At 42.8% G+C, this 21,881-nt stretch overlaps 1 protein-coding gene across 4 annotated transcripts in view; it reads left to right on the top strand.

Moving 5' to 3' along the window:
- The first annotated feature begins 623 nt into the window (after positions 1-623).
- Positions 624-21,881, top strand: part of FAM168B (family with sequence similarity 168 member B) — a 39,844-nt gene continuing 18,586 nt past the window's right edge. For 2 of the 4 annotated variants that reach the window (XM_040227884.1, XM_040227885.1), the window contains exons 1-3: positions 624-879; positions 10,344-10,424; positions 18,224-18,307. In XM_040227884.1, the coding sequence (XP_040083818.1) occupies positions 10,355-10,424; positions 18,224-18,307 (154 nt within the window). In that variant the 5' untranslated portion in view covers positions 624-879; positions 10,344-10,354. Of the gene's footprint in view, positions 880-10,343; positions 10,425-11,184; positions 11,294-18,223; positions 18,308-21,881 lie in introns of those variants that run through there. The other 2 variants (XM_040227887.1, XM_040227886.1) reach the window with 2 other exon arrangements.

Consider the following 21,881-nt stretch of genomic DNA (forward strand, 5'->3'; position numbering starts at 1 on the left):
CCTTAACTGCTTCATTTGTAAAACGACTTTATTGTATCAAGTGACTTAATGAATGCAGAGCACTCAGAACGGCGAACGCGAAGAGCGCCGAGCGCGCGAGCTCGGGAGGTCCCGCAGTTAAGCCGACAGCCGACCGACCACACAGGCCGGGGGACCGGAGCCTGGCATTGGGGAGGAGCGCGCCCCCGCCGCCGCGCCTGCATTTACACAAGGGTTCCTGTAGTGCGGGGCTATTTAGACACACGAAATCGAATACATTTTTTTCCCTTAAGAAGTTAATAATTATGTTCCACTGTAATTATGTTCCATTGGGCCCTTTCCATACCATGAGAGTAGGAGCCCAAAGATGGCCTAAGGAAAAATATTCCACATGAGCGTTTATTCGAATGAGTCAACAGATATCCTCCGGGCGCCATTTGACTTCTGTCTGAACACCCCCAGCCCCGGACGCTCCAGACGCCGCGACCACAGAAATTCGGCCCGACGGTCTCTGTACGCGACAGTTCCCGGAAGCCTCCGGGTCCCGTCGCCTCTCGGACGTCGGCGGGAGCGCGCACGCCGACCCGGAGCCCGGAAGGCGCCGGCGGGTCACGTGTCGGCGCGCCCCCGCCAAGGCGGGCTCCAGGCGGAAGTGAGGTTTGGGCTAGGCGGCAGCGCAGCGTCGGCGAGGAGCGCGGGCTGCGGAGAGGCGGGCCGGCAGAGCGGGGCGAGCGGGAGCGCGGGCCGGGTAAGCGGCGGCGGCGGCGACCCGGGCCTCGCGGCTCAGCCCCGCAACGGAGCAGGCCTACGCAGCGCGCGTCTCTCACCGACCCCGACCGCTGAGCCCGCCCTGGGCCGGCGAGCTCTGATCACTGAGGCCCAGTCTGCCCTCGCGGCGCGGTGAGTGCGGGCGGGGCGGGCGGCGGACTTGGCGGCGGCGTGCGCGGCCGGAAGTGCGGCGCTTTGTGCGGCCGATTTGGGCGGCGCCAAGGTCGGGCCCGCGGCGGCGCTTTGTCCCGCGGGGCCAGGCGGGCGGGTGCTGCCGGAGGGAGGCGGGGCTGGGCTGCGGGGCGCGCTGGCAGGTGCGGCGTGGGCGGCGGGGAAGCTGCCCCTGGGCGGGCGAGAGCGGCGTTTGTTGCACAACAGTGTTCTCTGGGTCTTTTTTTTTAAGGTCCAGGTGATCAGATCACGAAAATGCAAAAAATGGGGAAGCAGTGGGGTAGTGTTTCGGTTCGTAGGATCTTATCGTTTCCAGTGTGTAAACTATCCACTTTTCTCACAAAGTAAACATTATTCCATTTGCCTGGCAGAAGCTTTAGCTTGAAAAGATTTCAATGTTTTATCCAGAAAAGACGTGTCGTGGCCCAGCCTTGGTTCACTTTGAAAGAGAGGTGCGCCTTTACAGCGTCCACGAATAGGGTCTTCCTGTTTTATAGTGTATATAAGCGTGCATCTAATGGATTGTATGAGTTAATGCTTCATTAAAGTCATACATAAAAGTATTTTTGAGTGTTTTGCCGAGCAAGGCTTTCTTTAAGTGAAAAGGTTTGTCTCCTTCCCCCTCCTTAAATTCTCAAGTCACCCTTGTGTAATTTTTAAGATTATTGTCTCAAGTAGTATATGAAAAACTTGGCAATAATAGTAGGGACACATTTTAGAACTTTGGTTAAGTAAACAAGGATTCGGTTATTTTTGCTTTGACAGGAAAGAATTAGGCCAATTGTTCTGTTGTTGAAGGTACTATGGTGCACATTGTGAAGTTTTTTTGTTTGTTTTGAGGTTTATAGGGTGGGCTTGCTTTAGTATATGTTTGCATAATTACTTCCGTTCAGTCGTATTTGTGACTAAATGGACAAACTAAGGTGTGCCAACAAAGGTGCCTCTAGTCAAAGCTGTTTTTCCAGTGATCTTGAATAGATGTGAGAGTTGGACTATAATGAAAGCTGAGCGCCGAAGCATTGATGCTTTTGAACTGTGATGTTGGAGAAGACTCTTGAGAGTGCCTTGGACTGCAAGGAGATCCAACCAGTCCATCCTAAAGGAGATCAGTCCTGGGTGTTCATTGGAAGGACTGATGTTGAAGCTGAAACTCCAATACTTCGGCCGCCTGATGTGAAGAACATTGGAAAAGACCCTGATCCTAGGCAAGACTGAAGGCGGGAGGAGTAGGGAACTGCAGAGGATGAGATGGTTGTATGGCATCACCGACAGGATGGACAGTTTGAGCAAGCTCTGGGAGTTGGCCATGGACAGGGAAGCCAGGCAAGCCAGGCATACTGCAGCCCATGGGGTCGCAAAGAATCTACACAACTGAGCAACTGAACTGAAGGTGTGGTAGAGGTCCCTGCAGGCTTTTAAGAGTTGGAAACTGCAGCCTTCCTCTAGGTTCTGTGTAGCAGTCACTCTAGACACGCTGAGCAGATAGCATCCCCTCTTCCTGCCTCCTGCTCTTCAGAATAGGGGAAGGATCCTACAAGCCAGAAGGGTGGAGGAAGCTGCTGTTGGTATTACTGCCTCTGCCCTCTTATCCAGGCCTGATAGATTTGTTAGATTTTTACTTAGTATTCTACTCTACAACTGCCGTTCAACTCATTTCCGTTTTAAGGTTAGACAGAATTGTGATGTCAAAATTATTTCAATTTTCAAATGAGAAAATGAGGAGTGTAATGCCACAGAGGTAGAGTATTAGAATTGGGAACAAGAAGCTTAAGTGCGTATAAAGAATATTATTTTAAGTTTTTTTTTTTAATAGGTTCAGTAGCTTAAAGGCAAATTTTTGCCTCCCAAACTTGTCTTATTTAATCAGCTTCCTTTCACTGATCAGTTGAGAGCAATTTTAAAACAGTAGCACACCAGCCAAATAGAGGTATGGTTACTTTTCTTATGCCTGTGTTCCACTTTATGTCTATATCTTTGAAGTTCTGTGCAGAAATATGTGGATGTCTCCCAGTAGAGTGGAAATCTTGATAGTGAAGCTCGAGTTTGGAGACGTTCAGAGTCTATCTTATTATGTGCTCTTCTTGATGTTATCAGATGTTACCCAGACTTTCCAGTGTTGATTGTGTTCGGATTTTATCTTGTGTATTGCTGTCTGAGAGAGAGAATTTAAGCCCCTTGACCTTAGTTTTCTTGGTATGAAGAAAAATAATACACAAGGCCTCTACAGTCCACAGGGTAGCAAAGAGTCAGACACGACTGAGCAACTTCACTTTCTTTTTTTCTTTTTTAAAGTTTTAGAATTACTGTTTTGTGTGGGAACTTTGTGTAGGTCATGGTATATTTTGAGACTAGAGAAATTAGTACAGTGATGGATGTTAACTATACTTTCTTTCTGAGGATTATTAGATTTCAAGTTGAGAAATTTTTGCTGTTATCTTTTTTAAACCCTAATCTGCTGCTGCCAAGTCACTTCAGTCGTGTCTGACTCTCTGCGACCCCATAGGTGGCAGCCCACTAGGCCCCACTGTCCCTGGGATTCTCCAGGCAAGAACACTGGAGTGGGCTGCCATTTCCTTCTCCAATGCATGAAAGTGAAAAGTGAAAGTGAAGTCACTCAGTCTGACTCCTAGTGACCCCATGGACTGCAGCCCACCAGGCTCCTCTGTCCATGGGATTTTCCAGGCAAGAGTACTGGAGTGGGGTGCCATTGCCTCCTCCGAAACCCTAATCTGAGACTTACCTATTTTGCTGCAGGTGTCAAACCCCCCATAGGAATTCTGACATTTTCATCATTACAAATGCGAAACTTAAAAAAAAAAAAAAGTGACACTAGCCTCCCTGGTGGCTCAGAGGGTAAAGCGTCTGCCTGCAATGCGGGAGACCTGGGTTCGATCCCTGGGTCAGGAAGATCCCCTGGAGAAGGGTATGGCTACCCACTCCAGTATTCTTGCCTGGAGAATCCCATGGATGGAGGAGCCTGGTAGGCTACAGTTCACGCGGTCGCAAAGAGTCGGATAGGACAGAGCGACTTCACTTTCTTTCTTTCTTTCTTTCTGGCTCTAGCCTTGAAATTGGGATTCTTGGACCATACCAAATCAGAATGGGAAATTGGTGGTTTCTGAGTGACCATAGGCACTAAAATCCGAGGCAGAGTGGTGATGGTGGTTTTTTACCTTTAACTTTTCATTACTTAAAAAGTATGCAAATACAACATACAGACATATGCCCAACATATCAATCCCATTATATAGCTTGCTCAGGGCTGGTGCACTGGGATGACCTTGAGAGATGGGATGGGGAGGGGGGGAGGTGGGAGCGAGGGTCAGGATGGGGAACACATGTACACCCATGGCTGATTCATGTGAATGTATGGCAGAACCACCACAATATTGTAATTAGCCTCCAATTAAAATAAAAAGAAAAAAAATGTTTTAGATTACAGACATCATGTCATTTTTACCCTTGTACAGTTTAATACATATTTCTAAAAATCAATGCATCTTTACATAACAAAATGCTATTCTCACATATAACAAAATTAATGATTGTTTAATGCCATTTGATATCTAGCCCATGTTTGTTTGTACCCCTCAATCCTTAAAATACCTTTTTATAATTTTTTCCATCTTAAAATCAGGATTCAAACAAAACCCTCCTGTGGCCTTTGTTAAATCTATGTTAATCTAGAACCATCCTTCTCCCTACTGTCTGCCTTTTCCCAGACCATTGACTTACTGAAGAAGTGACCCCTTGCCCTCTAGATTCCCTCCTTTTGGCTTTGTCTGATTGCTTTATGGTGTTCAGTATTTTTCTCTAACTCCTGCCTTTTTCTGTCACCTGGGAGGTAGATGTGTAGGGTGCATTGGATTCAGATTTAGTATTTTTGTAGGAGTATGTCTCAGATGATGCACAGTGATTTCATCATATGAGGATACACGTAATAAGTAGCTTGGGGGGCTTCCCTGGTGGCTTAGTGGTAGTAAAGAATTCACCAGCCAATGCAGGAGACATGGATTCAATCCGTGATCTAAGAAGATCCCACTTGCCTGTGTGCCACAACTATTGAGCCTGTGCTCTAAAGCCCAGGAGTGGCAGCTATGAAGCCCACATCCTGTGCTCTGTAACAAGAGAGGCTGTCAAATGAGAAGCTGGAGCAGCAGCTGGAGAGTAGCCACCTCCCAGCACAACTAAAGGAAGGCTCGAGCAGCAGTGAAGTCCCAGCACAGCAGGGAAAAAAAAAAAAGTAGTTTGCTCTTATTGATGTTAAGATTGGTCAGTGGGTTCAGCATTCATGTCCACTAATCAACAAACTGAGCACAATTATATGGTAGTTTGAACATTCTTTGATGTTGGAGTGAAAACTGTCCATTTCCAGTCCTGTGGCCACTGCTGAGTTTTCCAAATTTCCTGGCATATTGTGTGCAGCATTTTAACAGCATCATCTTTTAGAGTTTGAAATAACTCCGCTGGAATTCCATCACCTCCACTAATTATTTGTAGTAATGCTTCCTAAGGCCTGCTTGACTTCACACTCCACGATGTTTGGCTCTTGGTGAGTGACCCCACCATTGTGGTTATGTGTGTCAGTAAGACCCATTTTTGGTACAGTTCTTCTGTGTACTCTTGCCACCTCTTTTTAATCTCTTTGTCCTTTGTTAGGTCCTTAACATTTCTGTCCTTTATAGTGTCCATCCTTGCATGAAATGTTCCCTTAATATCTACAATTTTCTTGACATGATCTCTAGTCTTTCCCATTCTATCTTTTTCCTCGATTTCTTTGCACTGTTCACTTAAGAAGGCCTGAGTTTAGAAAAGGCAGAGGAACCAGAAATCAAACTGCCAACATTCACTGGATCATAGAGAAAGCAAGGGAATTCCATCTACTTTTGCTTCATTGACAGTGCTAAAGACCCACTTTGACAGTGTGGGTCACAACAAATTGTGGAAAATTCTTAAAGAGATGGGAATATCAGACCACCTTACCAGTCTCCTAAGAAATCTATGTGGATCAAGAAGCTACATTTAGAACCAGACATGGAACAACAGATTGGTATAAAGTTAGGAAAGGAGTATGTCAAGGCTGTAATATTGTCATCCTGCTTATTTGATTTCTGTGCAGAGTACATTATTCAAAGTGCTGGCTTGGATGAAGCACAAGCTGGAATCAAGATTGCTGGGAGAAATGTCAATAACCACAGATATGCAGATGATACCGCCCTAATGGCAGGAAGTAAAGAGAAACTAAAGAGCTTGATGAGGGTGAAAGAAGAGAGTGAAAAGGCTGGCTTAAAACTCAATATTAAGAAAAAACTAAGATTGTTGCATCTGGTCCCGTCATGTCATGTCAGATAGAAGGGGAAAAGGGGAAGGAGTGACAGATTTTACTTTCTTGGGCTCCAGAATTACTGTAGACAGTGACTGCAGCCGTGAAATTAAAAGGCGCTTCCTCTTTGGAAGGAAGCTAAGACAAACTTAGTGTATTAAAAAGCAGAGATATCAGTTTGCCACAAAGGTCTGTATAGTCAAAGCTGTGGTTTTTTCAGTAGTCATGTACAGATGTGAGAGTTGGACCATAAAGAAGACTGAGTGCCAGAGAATTGATGCTTTCAATGGGTGCTGGAGAAGACTCTTGAGAGTCCCTTGCACTGCAAGGCTATCAGACCTGTCAATCCTAAAGAAAATCCACCCTGAATATTCACTGGAAGAATTTTAGCTGAAGCTCCAGTACTTTGGCCATCTGATGCGAAGAGCTGACTCATTGAAAAAGACCCTGATGCTGGGACAGATTGAAGGCAAAATGAGAAGGGGGCGACAAAGGATGAGATGGTTAGATAGCATCACCGACTCTGGACATGAATTTGAGCAAACTCTGGGAGATAACAAAGGAAGGAGATAACAGGGAAGCCTGGCGAGCTGCAGTTCACGGAGTTGCAAAGATTCGGACATGATTTAATGACTGAACAACAACAATCAATAAGCATATATTCCAACAGTTCTAAATTAGATTTTATATAATCTCAATTTCATGTTTATTGCTATGAAGATTCCTGTATTTTCTGTTGGACAGTTTATTTATTAAAGAGCATTCAGAGCATATGAACTGTCTTTGGACCAGAGAGATGCAGGGGGCCAGGGCTGAATAAGCTGTTTTCCCTGCCCTTGAGGGTCATCATCTTGGGGGAATCTCAGCATTTGAACAAGTAACTTAAGAAGCTGGTACGGTATTGTTCATAGACCTTGTGCAAACCTTTTTGTTGAAGTGGGAACTGCAACTTTTTCTTTCATTAATCCTGTTATTTTTTTACCTGTAAGTTTTCATTATAACTTCTTAATCACTTTAGGAAATAGTTATTAGTCTCTTGGGAAGCATAAATGCTTTTAGGAACTATAACTTCTGGGTAGTTTGGATGTATGGTATTTAGAATTCAAGTGTAATTCTGCACTTTTTTTTAGTGGCAAATGTAGAGTAAGATTTTATTAGTGGTTTAGACTGTAAGGTTGTGAAAGGAAAGCCTTTGTGGTATTCAGTGCTTTGAGTTGTCTACAGTTCTTGGCTGTAATGAATAATTTTGTTACAAACAGTTCAGGTACAAGTTTTTGTGTGGATATGTGTTTTCACTTCTCTTGGGTATATACCTAGGAGTGGAGTTGCCAGGTCAAATGGTAGCTCCTGTCTTTAACTGCTATGCTGTTCATCAGCTGCATTGCCTACCAAATGACCTCTCCTGCGCAGCCCCACATTTAAGGGTCTGCATGTGATAGTTCAACCTAACCTGCGTCTCTGTAATCTTCTTCGTTGATTCACATGTAGCCCAAGCTCCAAACAAGCCCAGTTGCAAAGTGTCCCTAAAGTGCATCTTGCATTTTCTAATTTCTGTGGCTTTTCAAGATCCTACCTGTTGAGAGCTTATACCACCTTTGTAATCCAAGTTATTCCTGACCATTCTCCTCCTCCTGCATTAAACTTTTGCTCTTTCCACTCAACCCTCACAACACTTTATTCCTTTATGGCCCTTAACACTCTGGCCCCGAGTCATCATTGTTACGTCTTCTGACTTGCAGACCTGCCTGTCCAGTACAGTACCCACCACCTACATGTTACTATTCAGAGTTCAGCTAACGTGTAGGTCTTTGGTCTAGCCACATTTCAAGTGTTCGGGTAGTGACTACTGTATGTGGACAGAGCAGATGTACATTTCCATCTTCACAGAAAGTTCTCTGGGACAGCACTTTTCTAGATGGTGAACTCAGAACAGGGACTGTGACTTGTCTTTTTCCCCGCTCTGTGGCCTTTGTGTAAGTGCTTTACTTATTCAGTTAAGAAAATGAAATTAGATTCTGGCACAGAATAGAGAAATAGAGTATTGAAAAGTATTCAGTTTTCCAGAAATGATTGTTGAACCAGAGAAGTAGATGAAGTATGTGAAAAATCTCCACATCTTATGTTGTAGATCCACCAAGAATGGGTTAAAAATGCAAGCTAATGGGGATTGACAAATTACCAGTTTGTTTCCTCTTAAACTGTGATGTAAAATACAGTTGGTTTTCGTGTCTACTTCTTACCCTTTGCTCTCCTTGTTTCTTTCTGAACTCTTCTGTAGATTTGCATTGTCCAGTACGGTAGCCTACAGCCAAACACGACTATTTAAATTCAGACTGAAGTTAAATAAAAAATCAGATCCGATCCTAGCCACGTTTTTCAGGTGCTCATTGTTTCCTTGTGTTAATAGCTAATGGATGCCCTGCCAGACCGCACAGATAGGGAGCATCTTCATCCTTGTTCTTTTGGACAGCACTGATCTAGATTTCTGTCTTAGCTGTGGTTGTGGATGTCATGTCAGACTTTGTTCTGCCATTTGGTTTGTAAGTTAAAGAAATAAGACAGTTATTTAGGTAATGAATGTCCTCATCACTGATATCTCCAATTAATTTCTACTTTAGAACTTACTGCACAGGCTAAGGACTTGACCAGGTATACTTTTGTATGTACTGAACTGCTTGGTTGTAAATATTCTAAGTCAGTAAGCTGAGGTAGCGATTTGAAGTGGTGTGTTTTTGTATTTTGTCTTTGTAATGGACTTTGATGCCAAGAGTGTTTGGAAGTACATGGGTCTTTTAGGAAGTCAGCAGGTGGCGGCACCATTTTTTGTGTGTCATTCTCTTTGGTGCTAGAGGTACTGCAAACAGGACTAAGTTCCGGTTCCCTGTCTAGATTCTAGCTGAGGATGCAGTGGGGCAGGCAGACACTGGCAAATACAGGTACACTTTACGTTTTTCTTTTTTTTTTTTTTGGCCATACCACGTAGCTAGTGGAATATCAGTTCCTCAGCCAGGGATTGAACCTGGGTCATGGCAGTGAAAGCCCAGAATTCTAATGGCGAGGTCACCAGAGAACTGCCTGTTTTTCTTTTTAAATAGATTTAATTTTTTAAGAGCAGTTTTGGGTTCGGAGCAAAACTGAGCAGAAAATGCAGAGTTTCCATATGCCTGTTGCCCCCTCCCCCATTGCTGTTTTTATTTTTAAATTTAAGATCCGTTTAATCCTTACTACCAAGTAAGTCAGTGATTGACTTCCTGGATAAGGTATACTGAATAGTCTTAATTAAGCTCACGCTTTAAGAATGCATTGGGTGATAAAATTCAGAGGAAGGGTTAAAACCATGGTTGGTAGCTGTGCAAATTCTTGAACTTGTCAGGCAAAGAAGATTGTGAATTATAGAACATTGACTGGGTTAGTAGAGTTGCTGTAGTTAATTTGTCTCTTTTAGGAAATATACATATATTTTATTTATTTTTAGGAAGTATATAATTTAACGTGTTGTTTCAGAAATAGAGAAAGGTGCAAAAAGAACATTGAACCGCTCCATCTAGAGGCAGTCACGGTTCACGCTTCCTTCTCCTCCCAGATAGTCTTCTGTCTGAGCTGGAGGTGCGCATGCCCAGGGCGTAGGTGCACATTTGGGATCACACTTCATTACAGTATTGCACTGCCTCCCCTTTTACCCCAGTTATCGTTATAACATCCTGTGCTTTTAAACACTTAAAAGAAAAAAGCAGCTGCACGGTATTTCATGCTCTGGATAGATCTGGTTAAGACTGTTCTCTGTAATAAGGACATTTAGATTATTTATAGTTTTTTTTTAACTGTTTTGAAAAACAGGGACATGGAGAACACTTTTTTCCCTTAGCTTCTGATGGACTCGAGAGTTATAAAGCAAAGCATGCAGTGTCCTGGTGGGCACCCGTTAGGGCTTTGGCATTCCTTTTCTGTTCTCTGTTGGTTAGCAGCAGCGTGGAGTGCCTTGTTTCTACATTTCAGAATTGATTAGAGAAGGGCCTCTTGCTACTTGCTCTTTTGAGACTGATGATGGAGAAAAACCTGAGAACAAAAGTGTTTGGCTAAATCCCTTTTTTTCCCTTTTTAGTTCTTGAAATCATGAATCCTGTTTATAGCCCGGGTTCTTCTGGGGTACCCTATGCAAATGCCAAAGGAATTGGTTATCCAGGTAAGCACGTAAAATTTTGTTTCCGTTATTAAACTTTGAATACATGGTCCATTTCTGTGTCATTAAGAATGCTTTTGATGGAATGACCCAGCTCAAGTGGCTTAGATAAGGAAGAAAATGTGTCAGCTCATGGAATTGAAAAAGAGCCTGATCTGGTGGTTCCAAGGGAAGGGACTCGGTCTGGTTTCTTTGCTTCCTGTGCTCAGCTTCACTTCCCCAGTGTTGTCGCAGTGTGGGTCACAGGTCACACTTCTCCCGGCTGTGGTTGTGTGGTGCTCAGCCCCTCCGTTGGCTGTGAGTCTCTCCATCCGGCTCTATAGGAAAGCCCCGTGGGACTTCTTGTTCTCTTCATGCCAGCACCCTGGATCAGGAAGGGGAGTCCACTGATGAATTTATGCCTGAGCCACATTCTCTACCATGATGAAGCCTACTAGTCAAACATGGGCTGAAATAGGGTGAAGCAAAATTTGTGAGAATAGGAATTGATGGTCAGAAATAGCAAATGGTTGCCCTAGTTGAAAGGAATAGTTGTCTGTAACATTACAATTTTGGGTTTAGAGAATATGGTGGGACAGATACTCTTAAAACCCTGTTGCTCAAAACCCCTGAAAACTTGAAGAAACATTTCAAAAATGTTTAACTGAACTTTTGCAAGAAAGCCATTTCTACAGCTAAGTATGAAGGTGACATAAAAACCAGAGTATTCGGCCATTGAGTTGATGTGCCTACCCTAGGGGCATTTGTTCTTTGTGGGTTTTAGCAACCCTTTTGGGGACGAAGTGAAGTCTCTGCTCTTCTTAAGGCTGGGATTTGGAATGGGACCCCTCGTCAGTCTGATTCCTCCAGAGGGTGATACTCCTATAAGAGAGGTAAGTAAATCAGTCCATACTGGTTCCATGGAGAAGTTCATTTCAGCTTGGGCTCTGGGAAGGAAGAAGTCTTTTCTAAGAATTTTTAACCATTCAAGGATGTTTTGGATTCTGCTTTGAATTACTTGTCCTTCTAAGGGGTCCATAAATTGAGAAACTAACAAAAAACATAGTCTCTGGGCTGCATTACCGCTAAAGCAGCTGACAGCAGCAAGCGCAGAGCTGTGTGAAGGCAGGCGCTCCCAGTCCAGGCTGTGCGGGTGGCTCAGAGTTCTGCCTGGTAAGTCAGAGTTGTTGTGAAACACCTTGCTGTTGTTCATCGTGTCTGCGTCACCAGTCATGATAGACAGCAGGAACGGAACATCAGGTGGAAACCACCTCAGACAAGCGTGCTGATAATAACTGAAGATGCAAGAGAAAGAATCACAGCAAAAAGAACCAACTGGAACTTTAAAAAAAGCATTTGAACAGAATTCCAGTTAAACCACAGGCAAAACACTGCTAAAGGAGGGACCAGTATGCAGCATAAGGAAGGGGAAGTAGACTGGTTACGAAATAGAGGTGTTAGGATGAGAAGTTTTGAGGAGAATTAAAAGCTCCAGAAGGACTAAGTAGAGAGACTAGAAGAAAAATAGTGACAGGATTTTCTGGAATTGGTAAAAAATAATTTAGTGGTGAGACCTCCTGTGTTTAATGTATTTGCACTAGTTTAAACAGAGTTCCAGGTAATCTACTGAAGAGAATCCTGTGTGGATCTGAAATCAGGGAATAGGTAACACCTGATGGTGTTAGCATTACCTGATAGACTATGTAATGAAATATTGGTTGCCTGTCATATACCAGGTCTGTGTACTTTTTAAGGTTTTTTTGTTTTTGGTCTTTCAAAGGAAATTTCTAAAACTTTAAATCTTTAACATTTTATAACTGATCCTTCTTTTATTCATTTCTTTATACCTTGGTGAAGGCAATGGCAACCCACTCCAGTACTCTTGCCTGGAAAATCCCATGGATGGAAGAGCCTGATGGGCTACAGTCCATGGGGTTGCGAAGAGTTAGACACGACTGAGCGACTTCACTTTCACTTTTCACTTTCACCCATTGGAGAAGGAAATGGCAACCCACTCCAGTGTTCTTGCCTGGAGAATCCCAGGGATGGGGGAGCCTGGTGGGCTGCCGTCTATGGGGTCACAGAGTCGGACACAACTGAAGTGACTTAGCAGTTATACCTATCTCTTGCCTTGCTTTTAGTATTTTGGTTTCCTTGACTTTGATAAAACTCTCTGATCAGCAAAAGTTCAGTATAGAAACTTGTAGCCACTCTAGGTATTTTGATTTTAAGGCTAGGATAACTTTAGTACCAAAAACAAGACATCACAAGGGAAGAAAGTACCTTTATACCGTTTTATGCTTACCGTTCTGTACTTTAATACGAACAGATGGAGAGGCTTGTCCATAATTTTCTAAAATTCACACTTAATGGGAAAAAAGGAACATCTAATTGTAGTTCCATGAGAGCTGACATACAGTCCTTCATATCTGTGGATTTGGGGTATCATGTCCTGGAACCTTGGATACTGAGGGATGACAATAATTGGGTTCATATATACCATCTTACTATTGTTTTCTAATTCATAGCTCCTGTGTTTTGTTCACTTCCTTTTTCTTCTTTTGGATTAACCAAATATTTTACATTAAATTTTTCCTTCTGTTAATTTTTGAAAAAATTACTGTTTAATAATGACTAACAATTACATTTTGCCCCCCCCCTGCCTTCTTTTGTGTATCATTACCATGCCTTAAGACATTACTGTTTTTGTTTTGTGCAGTCAACATTAACTCACACGTTATTTTCATTGCTTTCTGTATCTGTATGTTTTTTGTTTGGGGTCATTTTCCTTTTACTGGGATAAATCCCTTTAGTTACCCCTCCTCCCCCACTCTTACTGCATGTCTGCTAGCAGGGAATTTTCTTTGTGAAAATGTTTTTATTTTGCTTTCATTTGAGCCTATTTTTGATGAGTGTACTGGTTTTCTGTGACTGTTGTGACAAATTGCTACAAGGATGGTGGCTTTAAAACCATAGAAATTGATTCTCTGACAGTGTGGGAGTCAGAAGCCAAAATCCAGGTGTGGCAGGGCCTCACACCCTGTGGAAGCTGGAGGGGAGAATCCTTTCTTGCTTCTTGAAATTTCTGGAGCGTAGATTGCTTTGTGCACACATCATCCCGGCCTCTGTTTTCATGGTTACATCATTTCCTTCTTATCTGTGTTTCACAGTGTGGACACTTGGGTTTAGGCCCCCACCGCCTGTAATCTATAATGAGTATCTTGAAATCCTTAACTTATGTCGACAAAGAACCTTTTCCCAAATAAGGTAACATTTATAGGTTCCAGGGATTTGATGATATTTCTTCTGAGGAGTTCCTTTTTTATTTTTTTTGCCTGCCACACTGAGTGTACAGTTTTAGGCTGGCAGTTATTTTCTCTCAGCACTTTAAAGGTAGTTGTGTTGTCCTCTGGTTTCTGTCATTTTTGTTTCTTTGAAAGTAGTACTTCCCTGCTCCCTCCTTGCTGCTTTTAACATATCTATGTTTCTCCTGTGGAGTGAGTAGACGTGACTGTGTTTGGTGTTTATTCTGCTTAGTGCTCAGAGGGTTGTTTGACTGGCTTGATTGTTTTTTTTTTTTTAAATTTGTTTAGGTTATGTCAGATCTTAGTTGCAGCATGTGGAATCTAGTTCCCTCACCAGAGATAGAACCTGGGCCCCCTGAATGGGGAGTGCAGAGTCTTAGCCGCTGGACCATCAGGGAAGGAAGGAATGGGAAGAAAAGAGTATCTCCTCTGAAGTGAAGGTAGTTTTTCCAAAAGAGTAGAGTTTAGTCTCAATTTAAGGAGAACACTTTTAAATAGCTTGGACAGCTCAAAACTGCTATTTAGGGAACTGAAAACCAAGTAAGCCAAGAACAACATTAAAAAAAAAAAAGTTCTGGCAAAGCAGCAAGAGGATGAAAAGTTGGGTTTGTATAGTTTTCAACACAGAAGTAAGGGAAGAGGCATCTCTTCTCAAAAGGCTCTGAAAACCTGTGGCATCAATGGATAGTTGCAGGGGGTTGGGGTTTCTTTCTCAAAGGCTCCTAGGGCACTCACCCCTGTCTACCCTACCCCGTTACTACATTCACCCTTTCTCCCTCCACTTCCACACCGAAGGGGCAGCACTTTTTAGACTTGAACCTCCAGGGACCATCTCTGCAGCCTAGATTCTCCCTGGAGCCTGGGGAGTTCTGACTTGCACAAGTCTTGGAAGCCAGACTTGCAAGGCTGCCAGAGGTGCGTCGGACCTGGAAAGAGCTGGATGCAGGCGACTGGAGCCTTAAAGCTCACCCACCAAGGGGGAGAAGGAGACATGTTTTTATGGAGCAGGATCAGCCTGCTCCCTACCCCTTTGGTGATCAATATTCACTTGATGAGACAGGTACCACCTTCTGACTGTCCCCCTGGACTCTGCCCTAAGAGGCCTCTGGTATCTGTGACAGTGTGGGTCCCAACCTCCTCAGTGAGCTGAGGCCAGCGCTTCAGGGGTCCCTCCAGTCCCATCTCAGACCCCTCCTCCCTGGAGCACCGAGGGACTTGGCTGAATCAAGGGTTCCATGAGCCTATGGACTAGTTTTAATCCCTAGAGCTTGAGATTCAATTAAATATTACTGGAATCTACTGTAAGGTAGGTAGTCTTCCCTGTAGCCCAGATGGTAAAGAATCTGCTTGCAGTGCAAGAGACCAGCTGGGTTGGATTCCTGGGTTGGAAAGATCCTCTGGAGAAGGGAATGGCAGTCCACTCCAGTATTCTTGCCTGGAGAATCCCATGGGCAGAGAAGCCCGGCAGGCTCCACTCTGGCCGCAAAGAGTTGGACACGACTGAGCGAGTAACACTATTGCTACTACTGTAAGGTTGGGAGACTAGGAGACTGAGACTCAGCACTGTGGGTGCAGCCCTGGGACCTTGCACAGGGCACCCCCCTCAACTTCAGGAGGAGGGTTGCTGCAACTCCGCCAGGCCCTCTGCAGCTCCTGCTCCCAGATTCCCCCTGGACTTGTAGGTTACTGGTGGAGCAAGCCTGGCTGGTGGAGGGCAGGGGCAAGATGAGGGACCAAAGGCTTAGACACTGTGCACAGGTCTCCTAAACAGCTGCAGCAGCTCAGAGCGAACCTGAGCTCTCGTTTCCAAAGAAATACGGAGTTATTTTGAAGACCACGTTGCAGTGTCTGGATCTGTGGTCTGTTATCAGTTTATCTTTTTTGTTCTTTTTCACTCATATATGGTCCTATGCCTTACCATTCCTAGTATTTTTTTCATGGAATGTAATACATGGTGTATTAAAAAATATAGGTGGTCCAGTTGATGTCTTACCCCCCCATTTGAGGTATGATAAGAAAAAAACTGTATGTAGTTAGTTTGTACAGCACTTTTTAAAAAGTGTATGTGATGATTTAATGTATGTATATGTTGTAAAATGACCACCACAATTGAGTTTCCCCAAATAACACCACACTGGGGATTCGAGTTTCAGAGAATAAATTTTGGAGGGCACATTGACATTCAGTCATATCATGCCCCCCGTCCAACTGTGTCCATATATTCTAATTTATCCTTTGTCATATAAAGGGTGTTGTACACTGAGATGGAATTAGGAGTGCAGACATCATTGTGGTGGATGACACTTGTGAAGGAGCCGGTGGGTGGAAGCAGGATAGGGGAGGGGGAGCCTCAGGACTGTGGTGCACGTTGAGGAGCCCTGTGGTAGCATCGGCAGGGGGGGTCTCAGCAGGCACAAGTGGCCCGAGAGTGTGCTGCTGCTGAACGCTGTCAGCCTCCTTCCTCCTTGAGGCCGAATAGGCTTCTGGAATAGAGGTGCAGGTGGTGCTGTTCGCTTTGCTTTGTCAACTTCATCACTGTTCCTCAGCTCAAAGGTTTGCCTTGTTCTTTGTGTTTTACGTAATACTGCTGCATAAGCCTGCAAGTTGTGGTGTTTTCATAGTTTCATAATTCAACCAGTTCTTTGGATGGATATGTTGTTTGAAGGATTTTGCTATTCCAGTAATACTGTAGTGGATTGCGTTTGAGGAAATTATCTTCAGGGTGGATTCCTTGAGGTGAAATGGCCAGGGGAGCGAGTGCATGCAGATGTAATTTTTTTCCTGTTCTTAAAAATTTTTTTAATTTTGTATTGGAGTAGAGTTGATTGGCATTGTTGTGTTAGTTTCAGGTCTACAGCGAAGTGATTCAGTTATACATGTACGTGTATCCTTTTTCAAATTCTTTTCCCATTTAGGTTATGACAGAATATTGAGCTGAGTTCCCTGTGCCATATAGTAGGTTCTTGGTTATCTGTTTTAAATATAGCACCAACTTTAAGTAAAGAGTAAAGTTTTACCATAAGTTCTTCTCTAAGTCTGTGAGTCTGTTTCTGTTCTGTAAATAAGTTCATTTATATCATTTTTTTTTAAGATTCCGCATGTAAGAGATACCCCATGACGCTTGTCTTTGTCTTGCTTCACTTAGTAGGATGACTTCTGGGTCTGTCCATGGTGCTGCAAATGGCATTATTTCACTCTTTTAGTGGCTGAGTACTATTTCATAGTATATATACTACATCTTCTAATGCAAATGTAATTTTAAAGGTACTAGGAAAAAATCGTACTTCTTTGTATTCCTACCAGAAGTGTGTGAGTCTGTTGTTTCCCCCACAGCCTTGCCAGCAGAGTGTGTTGTCTCCTTTTGGATTTTCTCCAGTCTGAAGTTAGAAATGTGGTTGGCAGTTCTCTCTGTTCATGTCTTCTGTTGATTGCATTTTTTCTATTTTTTTTTAACTTTAAAAATTATTTACATATTGTGTATTTGCCCATTGTCTAAATAATTTGCAAGTATGTTTCTTGTGAAAAGCTTTTTTACTCAGCTAATAGTATTTTTTGCTATTCTGAAGATTTTGTTTTCATGAAGTGATTAGGATTTGAGATCACTTCCAATTTCTTGCAAGAGAGGAGTGCAGTATTTAGCTTTCCAGCCCCTGTGTGCCCGAAGAGAGGTCGAGTAGATGTTGGAGACAGTTTATGGTGCTTGCCAAGGGGCATTTTCAGGAGGACAGCTCTGTGGCCAGCGCATTGGGCAGGAACAGGAAGGGACAGTGGTTCTCAACCTTGCTGATTGGAGCCCTGCAAATTAGAATCTCCTAGAGGGATTATAGCTCCTCACAGCTAGTTATGTTGTTAGTGAAGACTAGCAGACCTTGGCTCTGTGCCCTGTAGTGCCCCAGTGACTCGTAACTGGGTCCAGCTGAACTGTGAGGGCCCTAGAGCAGATAACTGAGGCCCCTCTGGTTTTGACCGAAATTTCTTTTGTGTTCACGTGATTGATAAGTGGTTATAATTTAGTTATATTAAGGATCCCCCATTTGTGTTAATAAAAGTCAGGTTGCTTGCAAATGGATTGTGAGGTTGGATTTTTCCCAGTTCCATGTGTATATACACTTGTATATGGTTAGAGCTTCTTTAGTGCACGAAGCTCCTAGCACTCTTATTAATCTTGCTAAGTAATGAATTATGTGAATAAACTCTAGAGTAAAGCTGCCAGAAATATTGTGAGTTTTCTGACTTCATTTTGGGTTCTTGTTTTTCCTTCTTCATTTAATTCCACTTCTGTCAAATGTTTTCAGTTATAGAAAGTTGTAAGCATTTACTCATAGGTTTAAATGACATGTTTATGATCATGACCCACCACAACTCTGAGGCAAGGAGACAACTAGAGGCAGCCTGCTGAGTACCCACCCACGTGCTGTTGGGCTCCTGAGCTCAGTCTGGGAGTTGTGGTGAAGAAGATGAGAACAGGTTTTTGGGAGCCCTGGTTTTAAAATCACACTGTTTTTTATTTTTCTCCAGCTGGTTTCCCAATGGGCTATGCAGCAGCAGCTCCTGCCTACTCTCCCAACATGTACCCTGGAGCGAATCCTACCTTCCAAGCAGGTATGCAAGCCCACATGTACTGGGTTACAAAAGTGGTTTGTTAATGTGACTGTGGGAGAATGCAAAGGGGGTGAATTTCAGGAAGAGTGGTGATAGAATTAGAATTTGGGGTTTGTATTGATTTTTTGGTTCATAGGATTAGGCTTCTTGATAAGTAGAATAAAAACTTAATTCGTTTTGCATTTAAAGCTTTGTATATTGCATTTCAAATATCCTTCCACAACACGGAACTTCATTCCAGTCATAGCTTGTTTGTGCCAGACTTTGTATGTATTTATGAAATAGTGTTATTACTCGAAACTAAAGATCATCTTGCCATGTTAATGGGTATAATTTCCATGTTGCTAACATTTTTAGAGATAACTGATCTCTCTCTAGTACTTCAGCACTTTGATTATGGTTTTAAAAGAAAGTCTTATTTTCTTTGTAAGGTCCATAAGAATATTTTCAGATTTTAGAAATCAGTGGTACAGTTGAAAGTGGAATTTGAGTCTGGATCTTGTAAAGATAGTTTTTCTTAAATGGGACTTTCCTCTGTGAGCCTTCATTTTGGTGTTGGCTCATTCCAGGCTTTATTCACCCAGAGTGGACTTTGTGATTCTGCTGCAACTGTGGTGGCCTACACTCTGACCCAGAGGCTCAGCCTCCTGAGTCTGCTGGGGTGTGTCTGTCCCTCGGAACCCATAGCCTCACGTAGTTAGCTTCACAGGAGAGGAGACAGCAGATGGGAAGATGATCTTTAGTTTCGAGTAATAACACTATTTCATAAATACATACAAAGTCTGGCACAAACAGGTACTTGTACCAAGCTATGACTGGAATGAAGTTCCGTCCTGAGTTCTTGGTTTGATAATCATAAAATTCTTCCTTCCTTCTGCCCATGTCTCCCATTCCAGTCCCATCCTTGCTGCCTTTGTTCGCCTTGTAGCTCACACCCAAAGGAAGACCTTCTTGGCGTGGCCTTCTTGCCTCCAAGGTTTCTCTCCTTGACTTCGTGTTCCTTGGCCTTACACCAGAGTCATGTTTGCAGGTTGATTCCCATGACTCTTAAGACACAGTGAAGCCTAGAGTCTCCAGCTTAGAATTCCTAGGTCTTTGCCATATTGACCTGTTCTTTCCAAAAAATATTCTTCTTTTGTTTTTGCCTGGCTTTTACTTGCACTCTTTCTCTTACACCTGGACTGGAATACCTGCTCCTTCATCCGTCTTTTGGGATCTGTAAGGGAACATCCCTTCCCTGGGATGAAGCAGTATTTTTCTCTGTTATTACTCACTGAATTCTTAAACCGCTAAATGGTACTACCATCTCCTTTAACTTTCTAAACACAGCTGTCTGCAGGTATGACTGCCTCTCAGTAAACTGCATGCATTTGAAGGGCACTCGATACGACGCATGGCATCCTTTCAGTTTCATGTGTTCACTCATTCCTCATCCCCACAAGTTTTCTCCTGCCCCTTTGTGACCTTGCCTAGGCTCCAGGAAATAGCTCATTTGTTTTCCCTCACTGCAGATTACTTGTAGTTAATCTAAAATTTTGTATAAGTGAATCATATAAAACGTATTTTGTAGGGTGCTGGCTTTCATTCAGCACAATTTTTGACATCCACGTTGTAGTTTATATCAGTAGTTCATTTCTTATTATTTTTCCATTGTACAGAAATTCCACTAATTGCTTATTCGTTCACCAGTTGATGAACATTTGGCTTGTTTGCAGTTTGGGGCTGTCACAAATGAAACTGCTGTGAATATTTGTGTACATTCTTTATATGAACATACACTTTCATTTCTCTTAATGAATACTTCAGGCAGGTAGGTATACGTTTAACTTTGTAAGAAACCGCCAAACTGTCTTCCAAAGGGGTTGTGACATTGTATGCTGCCACCAGCAGTGAAGGAGAGTTCAAATTCCTTTATATCTTTGCCAATACTTGGTAGTCATTCTTTTTAATTTTAGACATGCTAGTGAATATGTAGTGATATGTTAATGCAGTTTTAACGTGAACTTATCTGATGACTAATAATGGTGAATCTTGATTCATGTGCCTGTTTGCCATTTGACTTTGGTTAACTGTGTACGTCTTTTTCTGCCTGTTTTTGTTTTCTTATTATTGGGTTTGAGAGTTCTTTATCAGATACATGATTTGCAAATATTTTTTCATAGTCTGTGGCTCTTTTCAGTCTCAACATCGTCTTTAAAAGAGCAGGAGGTTTAAAATTTAACGAAGTTCAGTTTATCATTTTGTTCTTTTATGGATCATGATTTTGGTATCATTTCTAAGACATCTTTGCCTAACCCAGCATAACAACAGTTTTCTTCTAGAAGTTTTACAGTTTTAGATTTTACTTTTAGATATATGACCAATTTTAGGCTAATTTTTCTATATGGTGGTACGAATGAATTGAAGTTATGTTTTGCATGAGTAGTAGTTTTTCTGCTGTATGTGATCATGCTGCAGACCTCCAGAAAATGTCATTGTTCTAGAATTCTTCAGTGTAGCTCACTTGTACTCATTTTCTGTGTGGTACAAGTTAATGTAAAAATGTACTAGAAGCTTCCAGTTTTTTCTTATCTTTTACAAAAAGAGCCTCAGGTTTATTTGCGGGTGGTCAAGCTGCTTTGCTTGGCCTGCAGGTATGAAGTGCTCCCCTGAGGAGGAGGTTTGGTGTGTAGAAGGCAGGTACTGCTGTCTGATAGCTTTCTCCTCTTGCCAACCTGTAGAACAGCTGCCATTCCTCTTCCTTCTTGAAGAGAACTGGGTCCTTTCTTTTCCAAGACTCCTCTCAAGCTGTTCTCTAACCCAGAAGCTGGGGCCTGCAGGGGGGAGTAGTGGGCGTAATGGGCATGGTGGCTGCCGAGAGGACCTGCCTTTGAACGGGTGTCCCCTGCTGAGTGCTGGATGGTTGTCGACTGCCGCACTGCTGGCCCAGCATTGCCAGATCTTCAGATTGTTAGGAGATGCTGGGAATAAAGATGTATGTAAAATTTGCAAAAAAAAAGAAAAAAAAAAAAGGTACTTTGAAAGCCCCACCAGTGTCCTGTTGAGTGCTTTCAGCCACCTGACTGGAGTCTGAGCTACAGCTGTGTCCCTTCTTTTTCTGAGATCCTCTCAGTATTTTTATAACTTGAATTTTTAAATTTCCTTTTTTAGTGGGCCTTTTATCTTATCTGTTGATTAAGTCAAAATTTGTCACTGTAAAAAAATTAAAAATTTTCTCCATTTCTGCTGCTTTCTCAATCTTCTGGTTCTCTCACCACCAGGTTTTCAGACAAAGCTGATGTATAGTGTGTGGAATGTGTATGCGTATGTGGCCTTTAAAGCACTTTTGAAGCCCTAACACTGTTTATGTCTTAGTTCTTAGAAGTGTGACATAGCGAGGGTTTAGAGAACCTTAACGATGAGATGTCGAGTCTTTTGCTGAAAGATTGCATTACTCAGAATCTGGAGATGAGGGTGATATTAATTGCATTCTCATGAACAAGCATAGTAAGCTGACTACATGTGCATCCGGACAGGAATGTCCGTTTTTGGAATCAGAACAATATATTGGAAAGTGTTCAGGCTGTTGTGTTAG

Source organism: Oryx dammah, unplaced genomic scaffold (genome assembly GCF_014754425.2).
Source record: "Oryx dammah isolate SB20612 unplaced genomic scaffold, SCBI_Odam_1.1 HiC_scaffold_27, whole genome shotgun sequence".
Lineage (NCBI taxonomy): Eukaryota > Metazoa > Chordata > Mammalia > Artiodactyla > Bovidae > Oryx > Oryx dammah.